The sequence below is a fragment of the Parambassis ranga genome, chromosome 1 (genome assembly GCF_900634625.1).
Source record: "Parambassis ranga chromosome 1, fParRan2.1, whole genome shotgun sequence".
NCBI lineage: Eukaryota > Metazoa > Chordata > Actinopteri > Ambassidae > Parambassis > Parambassis ranga.
Window position 1 is genome coordinate 6,274,080 of NC_041022.1, and position 11,329 is coordinate 6,285,408.

At 42.9% G+C, this 11,329-nt stretch overlaps 2 protein-coding genes across 3 annotated transcripts; one reads left to right on the top strand and one right to left on the bottom strand.

Annotated features, from left to right (window-relative positions):
- Positions 1–795: 795 nt before the first annotated feature.
- rfx1b (regulatory factor X, 1b (influences HLA class II expression)) lies at positions 796–9,903 on the bottom strand. Of its 2 annotated transcripts, none has more exons than XM_028407591.1 (17): positions 9,720–9,903; positions 8,216–8,582; positions 5,257–5,354; positions 4,738–4,805; positions 4,365–4,635; positions 4,102–4,283; positions 3,892–4,011; positions 3,551–3,669; positions 3,330–3,448; positions 3,089–3,192; positions 2,825–2,976; positions 2,647–2,744; positions 2,403–2,552; positions 2,091–2,302; positions 1,847–2,000; positions 1,717–1,762; positions 796–1,621 (listed from the first exon to the last, which is right to left on the bottom strand). In XM_028407591.1, the coding sequence occupies exons 2-17, from the start codon at positions 8,553–8,555 to the stop codon at positions 1,446–1,448; spliced, it is 2,409 nt and encodes an 802-aa protein (XP_028263392.1). In that variant the 5' UTR covers positions 8,556–8,582; positions 9,720–9,903; the 3' UTR covers positions 796–1,445. The 2 variants fall into 2 exon arrangements, with proteins under 2 accessions (XP_028263392.1, XP_028263384.1); XM_028407583.1 differs by having other exon boundaries at positions 2,825–3,000.
- Positions 9,098–11,151, top strand: rln3b (relaxin 3b). The gene is made up of 3 exons (XM_028407606.1): positions 9,098–9,132; positions 10,579–10,788; positions 10,871–11,151. Exons 2-3 carry the CDS (start codon positions 10,617–10,619, stop codon positions 11,149–11,151), a joined length of 453 nt encoding a protein of 150 aa, XP_028263407.1. The 5' UTR covers positions 9,098–9,132; positions 10,579–10,616.
- The last annotated feature ends 178 nt before the right edge of the window (positions 11,152–11,329 follow it).

Below are 11,329 nucleotides of genomic sequence, written 5' to 3' on the forward strand. Positions count from 1 at the left end.
TTATGACATTGCAGTCAATTTTACTTTTTGAGTTGGATTTTAATCATCTGCCCTCACCTACAGAGAAATGTAAACATTCCCCTTTTTTTCTTGGTAGTGCTCTTTGGTGAGATCTTATAGTCAGACGGTCCTGAGGAACATCCCACTACTATTATAATAAATATTTTACTATTATTTTTCTTTAATTCCAAAGTTCCGGCGCTTCATAAAATGCCATGTGAGAAGCTGCTGGTTGAGCCTGTGCTCCTTGGAAAGGGTCCATGTAAAGTCACCATATTCACATGCTTGGTCTATTATTATCATCACAATAAAAATATCGCTCAATACTCTGAATGGTGGACATAACCACAACATATTTCTTAAGGCAATAATGGTTAAACAACATACAAATAGTTAGAATATATACTGGTGGTGCTCACAAAAGGTACATAATATAGGCTGTCATCTACCATATGTTCAACATAGAGAAAATCTACTTTCAAACAAAACTTTGAGATAGCTGTAGCTGGTACATCTAGCTGGTACAGAGGTTGCCATGGATACAGCACGGTAAATGCTGCTGATTAGGTGGGATAAACTTTGGCCTTGAGCTGTGGCCACCTTGTGTTGCACAGCCTTTACGAAAGTATGTCTGTGGTTGTTGGATTTGTGTGTATAAAAGAGGTTATGGGTTTGAAAGGATGGATGGATGGATGGATGGATGGAAGAAGAGCAACAAGCTGGGCAGAATCACCACAATAAGTTTGGATTTTTTTTTTCAGAGCTAGTAAAACTTCATGACAACACCAAGACTACTTCACAGAACCTTTGTTTATTAATCCACCGATACAGAAGAATATAGAACACAAACTTTTTCTGGGTATAAATCTCTCAAAAGGCACAGAGTATCGGTTAATTGGCCAGATTAATAAGAACAATTACACAAAAAAGGTAAAATATGGCATCCCAAACAACCCGACCATGAACAAAACCTACGATTTATAATATCCTTCCAGGATGCTACTCTTAGATGAAAGAAATGTATTTTAGACAGTACCATTAATGTCCAGCTCCCCTGCATAGTCATTGCGTTAAAGGCAATGCAAGTGATATTTTTGAGTTTAGTGGACAATTAAGAACAATGAATTCTTATTATCTCTCCACAGCAAACAGGTCAGTGGTTAAGGCGGGGCAGGAGGGAGTCAGGATATATACTGTATGTACAGTACCTGTATAGTTTAGGCTGGACAGGAGTGGCCACTGAACTGACAGGAAAGGCACAGAGAATGTAAATGATCGGGTGAAGGCAAAGAATAAAAACAAAATGGCAGCACAAAAAAATACAGAATACAAATATTGGCAAAGCATTCTCCCAGTTTCAGCACACACACAAAAACAGAACATAAGCATACACAGGGTGACAGGATGAGATGATGTTAGGGGAAAAGGTGTGTGTTAATCATGAGCTAAGGTGATGTGCTGTGGGTCTCAGTCAGAGGGTGCAGATTTAAACTTGTCCTGGGCTGCTTGGCGGGAGGCTCCATGACCTCCTTTCCGTCAACTGCGCTCAGAGAGCTGGACTGCAGCACAAGGTCTCCGCTCTCCTCCTCGCTTTCCTCTTCCTCGTCCTCCTCCTCCTCTTCTATTTAAAGAAGACAGTGATGCAATAATAAGTAACCTTATAACAGGCAAACAAGAGAGTGAGCATTTTTGTGAAGTGAGTGCTTCTGATTTTACCTTTCTCCAGGTCTGGAGAGATCCGGCTCTTAACAGTGCTGGCAAACTACAACCCAGAGTGAAGAGCCATGTAAATAACTTAACTTATTAAATAATTCACTACACTATAAGAGCTGCTGCGGACACATACCTCTCCCATGACAGCTATTGGTGTCTCTCCTTTAGCCTGAGCCACCCTGTGCTCTATCAGGTAGTACATGTATTCATCATACAGCAAGCGAATCAAGTGAAAGGATCCAAAACTTGCAGCACTGCGAAGAGTAAGGTCCCGGATTACCATGGAACTGGTGGGAAATCAGAAAAGATTTAGAAAATGTGTCTTTATTATAAAAACAAATATGTGTGTACTTTAACTTATTGCTTTCTCTCCTCACCAATAGAAGGACCAGTTGAGCAGGAACACCTTGGCAGCCTTTGGCAAAGCAACAGGATTGTGCTCGTAGGGCTTTAGCGCCTGGGAAACGACACTATCCAGCCAGGTCGCCCACTGTTCCAGTGAGTTTTGCTGCTGCAAAGTTGCTTTAAAGTCTTGTTCCAACCTCTGGACCACACGGTCTTCACACTGACACACCCAGGATGCTTGCTCCTAAGGCAGACACAGATGGAGAGTGGTCAGATTTCACCTAAACTACCAATGTACAACAACAAATGTGGTCAGCAGACACAAAACAGTAACACTAACAGACCTGTACGTTTGTGAAATCAACCCGATTAAGGTCAGAGAGCATCTGATTGATCTGAGCGGAGTTCTGGAGGACTGCACGGGCAGCCTGAGCCAGGTGGTTTAGGCTGGTGTAGCGACGCAGCGTTTGGGAGAAAGAACAAATACACACCACCTAAGTGTCAGAGAGGAGAGAATGTAGTAAGATGTTAGATGACAGATTGTACAGGACATGTGGGACCTCAGATGAAAGCTGTTAATAAAAATACCTTTATGCGAACCATCTCCTCTGGGATGTTCATCATGGCGCCTGTCAACCAATTCTCCAGACTCTTGGCAAAGTTGCGGATGGCCTGAGTTAAGGCACCTGATGAAAGGGTAAGAAAGCCATTTAAATGGTTGTAAGAGGTTTTTGGGTAGTGCTGAAAAAAGATAGTATAAACTTACTAGGGATGGGTCTCAGTACATCAGGGATGAGGATCTCTACCAGGGTCTGGTAGAGCAAGTTGTCACACAATCTCGTCCAGTGCAGCACTGGTTCAAACTTACACAGCAGCACCAGGCAGGATTTGGGCAGCCGCTTCTCAGACTCATTGTGTCTGTTGGAGCATGAGAGATCGAGCCTTCATCTTTAGTCAGCAGTGAAAGTATGTACATGCATATGTTATTATTATGTTCCTCATTTTGTTTGAGCAGGTTTGTGATACCTACAGGTTGAGTGACTCAGTATCGTTGGTCTGGCTGAACCTCCAGAAGGATTTCCACAGTGTCTCCACGAGAGTGAACTGAAGGTTGACCATCACATCCAAAATAGCCTATGTGGCACAAACAACATTGTAAAAGTGTGTTAACTTCTTGTGACGTTTTCAAGAACACAGGGAGATTGGCATCTTTTATCACCTACAACAGGCACTAAACAACAATTAAGCCTTGCCAGGTGAGTGCTGCCTACCTCACAGTGTTCTCTGTACAGAGTCTGAAAGGCCTTGAGGTTTTCTAAAAAGATCCCATCAGGCAGCGTTTGATCCTGCAGATCAATGTCCACAAAGTCTGGCAGTGGCCTTGATGCTTCTACAGAGTGAGAACAAGGACAAGAGTTGACCGTGATGACTCTAACATAACAAAAGCATCAGAGCTACTATGAAAGTATTCACTATTTATGTGGTTCCTCACCTAAGAACTGCTGATACTGCTGCACCTGGGCTGAAATATCACAGAGTCCCGCCTGCTGTTGTCCTGCCCCACCTGATGTCCCATTGGTGATTCCTGGTGTCTTCGGAACTGGCTTTATCCTAATGAACATATTATTCAAGGTAAACAGAGAACGGGAGTCACAAAGTGAAATATCCCAATGTCATAATCCTCTTTAGGACAAAATGCGTATTGCTCATAAGTGGATGTTCACATTTGGCATTATAATGTGTGATGGATCTATTGTAGGGAGCTCTAAATAGATGCATTTTAACTGTCGTTTTTTATGAGTTTGAAGATGTCTAATCACAATTTTCGCCAACCTGGTTTTCTGTGAGAAAGGCTGCTGCCTCATTGCCATGTGCTGTTGTTCATCCATCAATCTGAGCAGAGGGGAGCCGGACTTAATCCTTAGACCATAGTAGTGGTATTTGGAATTTCCTCTGAAATACACACATGAAAAAAAAGTTGACAATGCCCTGAGATTTTGGTTCAACACAATGTACATAGAGTGTTTGTGTGAGAGGGAGTACCTGGTTCCTAATCTTCGTGTGCGTAGCCCCATGAAGACAGACCTGATGAGTTTCCCGAAGGATGCAGCATTAACAGGTTCTAGTTTCTGCTCCTGGCAGTGCAGCAAGTAGTGGTAGTAGAGGGTGCAGCGAGGTAAACTCACACCCTCCGCCCCCTCATAGTTATCGCACAGCCACTGCACCTAAGAAAGACGTCACAGAATTTCATTTTGTAAACTTTCTTTTTAAAGTGGGATCCACTCTGTGTTTCACTTTGTACTCACAGTGGCAGGTGGGGCACGAGAGTTAGGGCTAGAATAACTCTGACCTCCTCCTCCTCCTAACACATAGCCTCCCTGAATGACGTAGCCCCCTCCACCTGCAGCAGCAGTCCCACTGTTGGCTCCAGCCGTTGCCACAGAAACTGGCTGTGAGGTCACAGATCCAGTGATGTCTGAATCAGAGCTGGGCGTTGCCTCGTAGAAGTTGGAGGAGGAGGTGGGAGGGGTCTGGGAATAGAGGGGCGAGTCGGAGAAAGGGTAGCTGCTTGATCGACTGGACAAGAAAAAGACACAAATCAATAGACACAAATCAATAGACACAAACGTGTGGCGAGGAAAGTCGCAAAGTGTGCGCAACCTTGTCTGCTAAACTTACATGTTGGATGTGGTGAAAGTCGTGTCTCCATCCACATATTGCACCTGACCAGAGTACACATGCTCCACCTGGACAACAAGCAAAAAAAGCATCCATTGGTGTGTTCAAATACATTTCTGGCTCACTTCATTTTATGGTTCTGTTTATTTCTGATTAACATTTTCCTGTTTTCCCTTCAGCTCTTTTTCTTAACCAACTGCTGACAGCTAACGTTTTGCTAATCACCCACCATGTTTCTTTGTGTGTCATTTTGTGCAAGACAGAAAGTGTGTGATGGGATTTTAATAGTAATTAATTGAAATGCCACAGCTAAAAAAAACATTGATCATAGCAGTAAGAAATGGCAGCCGCAAAATCCAAGACAGCAAGCCTTTTGGCAGGCTGCGACATTGGCCTCTGCTGGTGAGTGAAACTACATTGTTAGGTACAACCATATCAGCACAAAAACTTATGCTACTGCCTGCTCTGACATAACCATATGACACATTCATGAGGTTTGTGCATATGTGTGCATCTTACCTGAGGGGTGGTCTGCACTGATTGGACCACCTGAGCTGGGATACCAGGGCCTGGCGGGCTGGAGTCTGACAGGCTGTCATTGGAGTGAACCGAGCCCTCTGTGGGTGACACACATGAAGGAGAAAGATTTCATCAGACGATGCAACAAATCCAAACTGAAAAGACAGCTGCCATCACTACAGGCTATGTACTCACGACATACTCCTTCCAAATTGTAGTAACAGCCACCGCAGAACATCCTGCAACTAAGTTTCTTGTTTGCTCTACAGAGGGATAGTGAGGAGGAGGAGGACGAGTGTGTCTGTCCAACTCTCATTTCATCCTTATATCTAGCATGCAGAAGGACAGCCTTGGACAGCTAATCTCCCCAGATGGAGAAAGAAATCCCTCCATCTTGTAAACATGCAGATCAGATGAAAGAGGGAAACGAGAGATTCATGTGGGATAATAATGGAGGGTGAAAAGTATGGGGGGAGTGGGGGGGGGTATAGGAGCAGGTTAAGTTTGCTTTTGTTTGTACCTTTCAGGTGAGAAAATACTTTAAATGAAAAGCTGTGATTCTTGTGCAAAGTCTGTGTATTAGCTACAGTCAGTGATGGGTGGCATGCCCCCAGTTTGGAGAAGTATCAACATGTTAGGTGCTGTGGTCAGCTGTGACATGTACATCAGACCCACTTTAAAAATTAAGAAATACTTGAGGTGCAGGCTACAGTGTGAATATTGCCACTGCTTTACACTGCCATCAGACAGATGTTACTTCAGTCTATGGTCTCTTAAAGGCAACCAGACTCCAGCTACAGACATTGCTGATCTACCACTGCCTCAGTCTGTTAGTTTGTTTGTGATACTGTGAGACTTAGGTGTCCTAATGTCTTCGGTTGGGGCTGAATTATTTTGCAAACAAGCCAAAGCCACACAGCAATCCCTGTGCTGTGCAATGGACCATTGTTTTTGTCTACTGGGTCTGGTGTCTTTGATCGGCCGATATAACAGTTTCACCTCCCTGTTGAAAAAATGTTGATAACAAGGTAACGTGGGGCTAAAATCCTCTGAATATAGTGTTGTATTTTGAGGGTGCGTCTCATTTTAGGTGCTAAAATTTGTTTTGCTGTTGATGCCAGGCACAGCAGGTTTATTGCTTGGCTCCTCTGTCAGTACTCTGGTCTGCTTCTCTAAATTAAGGGATGTGCTGACCACAATCTACTACCCCTTTTTCTTATAAAGACTTGTTGTTGTTACCACGATCTAGGCTGAGGGCTTTAAATGCCTCTTTTAAGGCTATTTATTAGCAACTATGTGGTGTTTCCCTCAGGCTAGCAGCTGGCTAAACCAACAAGTCACTTCTGTTTGGCAGCAGCTATTTTTACCTACTAGCTAACACAACATTTATACTATACAACTGATTCAATAGAAATCTTAACATATTATTTTAATCTGCTAAAATTTAAGTACACAAAACTAAAGAAAAAAAAACATTAGATAGATACTTTATTGATCAACATCAGTACCTGCACCTGTACTATGCATGGTACTGCATGGTGAAATGTGAGGTTTTACTAAGCAGTTATTCAGTGTACTTTGTAGTCCAGCTCCATGAGGAAACTTGCCAGTCTCGCTCTGGGTGAGAGTGCACAGTGATACTTGACACTTGCAGGCAAAACTATCTACGAATAGATGGCCCTAAAATATACTGTACATGCACATGCTGTGTGGGCCTGTTTTGTGGTCCAGTTTTTTTAGTCAACACTATTTTTTTCTGAAATACCTACTTTGTGTACGTTTGTCTAATTCAGCATATATATGGAAAGGTGATGTATACATTTATCTACCACAGGCACTGGTATATCTAACTTTCTGTACTACTACAGGAATTAAACAGAATTTAGAGGCATGATGATGTAATATGACTAGAAATCATCAAGATCATCACACTGCAATCTCTCTGTAACATCAAAAGCAGCAGTGAATAAGTGAAATCAGGTTGCATCTGTCAGCCAGCCATGCTCCCACATTTGGGACTGTGCAGCCTAGCAACCAATTCCATCAACTTAGTTTGTCTTCATAATGTATGCACCACACAACCAGCCAGAGAAACTGCATCAGAGGTTTTTTTTTAAACTGTGCTGAGACTCAGATCTATAAGTAAACCAGGGTCTATTTCAAAGAAAAATACATGCAACCCAACAGGACAAAAATCCAATGTGTTTAATTTACTAAACACCATCTTTATAAATGATATAAGCTGACTGGATCCTTAGACAGCTCTGGATATCACCAAAATCTGTCTAGTCACTGATGTTATTAATAGTTATTGAGGATGAGACACACAAACATGCAGACATTCCTTCCTTTGTGAAGTTAAAATAAATGTTAATTATGATCTTATAAGATACGCAGCAGGAGATATGTGGGTTAATGACAGATATGGATTGTGGTACTACAGAAAGAGCATATGTAACATGTAATATTTTCACCCAATATAATGTCTGCTCTTCTAAATATGCAAATTGGAAATCTGTTTTATAAAGTAGGGTCTTAATTTGTTTAATTTGTTGAGAGCTTTGCACCAGCAAATATCAGCTTTTTTGCTGTATAAAATGAGTGGGTTACTAATTAATTATAATTAAAGTTATTAATGATTCATTTTCTGACCATCAATTATTTTTTTTCAGCATTATCTTTAACTTGTTCTACAAAAGAGTCAAAACAAAAGATGGTGGACCTTGGCAACTATTCTTCCAAAGAAGCTCTCTGCTTACTGTTCAGTAACTAGGGTTGATCACTATGCACTGGACAAACCACCGGTCTCCAACTAGGACCCAGCTGATAGCCTTGTAACAGAGTAGTGGAAGAAACTGAAGATTGTTGCAAGCCATGTCATGTCCTCGAGCTACACACACAAGCTACAAAGTATGTATTATGTTGGTATGTGCGACTCATTCCTCAGTTAGTCTCTCACCTGTAACAGTTACTATGATGTACTGAGGCGAGCTGCTCTGACCGTTACTCTTCTGGACTGAGGACTGCTGGATATCAGGGGTTACGTAGGGAGTCGTCAGAACCACTGGCTTCTGGCTTTGGGCCTGGGTGGGAGGCGCTTGAGAACAAAGTGCATCCTGTCCTGTTTTTGAGGCAGCGGTTGATTGGTTAGCCGGTGAAATGGTTCCAGAGGTCGGGGGGATCTTGGACAGGAAGTGTGCGGTCTTTGCGGATGAGGGTGTGGTGACAGCAGGTGTTGCTATGGTTACTGTGTTGGCCTGCTGAGGCTGAAGGTCCTCTGAGTAACCAGAAGTTGCCATGACAACCAATGCTTTGATGCACTAGTTCTGAGGATAAAAAGAGATGACATTCATTAATTAAAGTGCTAGGAACATATATGGAAACAGTCTTTTATCTTAACCCTGTATGTTTTGGCCACATAGACCCGGTGTGTACTCATGTGTGTGTGAGAGAGAGGGTGTGTGTGTGTGTGTGTGTGTGGAGAACATAACCCAGAGGAGGAAGTAAGGCTTTTGTCTGAGACTAAGCAGCAGTTTAGAGCTTTTCCTGTTTGGTCCAGTGTAGAACACAGTGAAATATTAGTATAATAAAAAAGTAATAGAGTATAATAAAAGTAAATGCCAAAACGTGAAATTTTAAAAGTAAACATAACGTTTCAAGTGACATAAAACAACTAAATCAATGAGTTAATAAGTGAAAATGGGACAGCCGTAGACAATCCCAGATTGTACAACCTGGAGATATCTCTCTGATTATTGGACCCACTGTCAGTCGAGACTTTAGGCCATCCTACCGGGCTATAAGCCACTCCTGCGTACACCCACACACCCCACAAGACAGACAGACGATCATCCGGCACACCGTGCGCTGCTCACGGTAGTGAATCGCCTGATTCAATGTCAACCAAAAACTTTTACAAAGTTCCTATAAAGATTACTACTTCAACTGAACTCTTATCTGAGCGTTTAAAACTCATAAACGTTTAGTGCTTGTGCGCAGTTCCGTGTGCGTGTCTTGATCAAACACGTTTTTGGAAAGCTTGCTTGAAAAGTGAGTTGTGAAGGGGAAAGTGATAGCTTCCCCTGCTAGCGACTCGCATCGAGTTATGACGTTGACACCCGTTAGCTAGCCGTTAGCTTCTCGTATTTGCATAGCCATTAAATCTCTGACTCCCCTAACAAACACAGCGCGTTGTAGTTTCACAATAATCGAAACTGTAATAAACAACGCGGACATAGTGACAGATGAGCTAAAAAAGTACGACTGGCACTACAACACACCCGCCATCTTGTGCTCTTATCAAAGATCTGACATCGCCATAACAACGGTCTACGATTGCAAAGAAGCTAGCAACCACTTTCATCCCCCACACGCTCGACCGATTTCACATTAACGCTCACGATATATTCAGGCACACGCAGATAATTTATAGAAAATGTAACTAGTAAACTGATATAATTTACCTTTTCGACCGTTAATCCAAATACTGTCCGTTTTAGCCGATAAAGTTTTTTTCCTTTTGATTTAGGTTGTTGTTGTTGACTCCCGTTGCTTGGTTCTTGTCGCCAGGACTACCGTGACTATGGCGCCTAGCCTTCACCGGGGCAACTGTTGCTACCCTCTGGTCATAGTCCCGCCCTCTGCTCAACGCTGATTGGATGCGTCGGGAGGTGGTCGCAGCGTCATTAAAATGATCGATTGTTGATTGGAACTCAGTGTCTGTCTGTCACTTTCGCCAGAGTCTAACGTCAGATGAACATTAATGTTACTTTTTGATTGCAGAGAATGTCAGTGAGATTGAGAAATGATGGAATTTCATTGGATTCATTTCACATAAAATGCTGCTTATCTCTGACCACACACACATTAATAATTCATATTGTGTAACATTCAGAAGTTCAGCTGATGTGTCCACAGAAATCTCTCTCTCTCTCTGTTGTGTGTGTCACCAGCCTCTTGTACCCTTGTTATCCTTGGGTTAGGAAGGATAGTGATCTCCATCCAATGCTCGGCAGAGCTGATACCAAGGCGGAAATTGTGCTTAGTGCAAAACCCAAGTGATGCAAGGGACAGAAAGGCCACCAGAAAGGTCACAGGTGATTGAATCACCAAGGGCTGTGTTGACATCTCCTCTGGTATCATTTATCACAACTTTTCTTCTTCGCTATGTGCATTGTTGCACCGAAAGGTCTCTGGTCTTATCTCAGGGCATGATGACGAACAACGGGAGGTGAATTAAGGTCTTTCTCAAGATGCTGAAGCCTATATAAAGTCAGGGGGGTCTGTCGTGCAAACTACTGAGACACTTCAATCGATTTTCAGCCTTTTGAGACACCTCCAGCATCTCTTTCGCTCTCACTATGTGGAAGGCAGCACTCTTGACCTTGTGCTTGTTGGTTGCGCTGGTGGACAGGGTGCGATGCAACGAAGTTCCATCTTTCTACGGAGTGAAACTGTGTGGACGAGAGTTCATACGAGCTGTCATCTTTACCTGTGGTGGTTCTCGCTGGAGGAGAAGCGTAGGAGACTCTGGTAAGACAAAATAATGTGACACTTTGGATACAAGTTGATTTTATTTATGTTTTCCTACTTGAGATTAATGTTATTCTTTCAGCTCTTATTGGAGAAGACACCCTTGACCCATGGAGCACAAATCCCATCCCTCCACTTGCCAGCAAGCAGAATGCAGCAGAGTCCAATGTGTGGAAAGAAGAAACAATGGATGTAGCACCTGTGGCTGCTGGATTTAGCCGCTCCTCTCGCTCGCCTGTCTTGGAGGAGGTCCTGGAGGCTTTACGGAGTGCAGACAGGAAAGGACGGGATGTAGTGGTCGGACTGTCCAACGCTTGCTGCAAATGGGGCTGCAGCAAGAGTGAAATCAGCTCTCTGTGCTGAGCATCGTGTCTTCAGCGTACATCCTGTGCTCTCCTCAATAGAGAGCTCTACTTTTTCTTCATGTGATTCCCCTAGTTCTTCTAATTCCCTGTACAGTTGTTGACTATCAGTGTATGAATGTGCATTTAAAAGTTGTCTACTGTGATTACCACATAATATTTGTTTAATAAAGCTCAGT

Bases quoted from the DNA above. Each gene is read 5' to 3' on its own strand.
- rfx1b (XM_028407583.1), bottom strand. From the start codon at position 8,555: ATGGCAACTTCTGGTTACTCAGAGGACCTTCAGCCTCAGCAGGCCAAC. The intron at 4,806-5,256 runs GTAAGATGCACA...CTTGTTGTCCAG, and splicing joins CAGTGCAGACCACCCCTCAG to GTGGAGCATGTGTACTCTGG. The intron at 2,745-2,824 runs GTAAGTTTATAC...CCCTTTCATCAG, and splicing joins TGTACTGAGACCCATCCCTA to GTGCCTTAACTCAGGCCATC.
- rln3b (XM_028407606.1), top strand. From the start codon at position 10,617: ATGTGGAAGGCAGCACTCTTGACCTTGTGCTTGTTGGTTGCGCTGGTG. The intron at 10,789-10,870 runs GTAAGACAAAAT...TTATTCTTTCAG, and splicing joins GAGAAGCGTAGGAGACTCTG to CTCTTATTGGAGAAGACACC.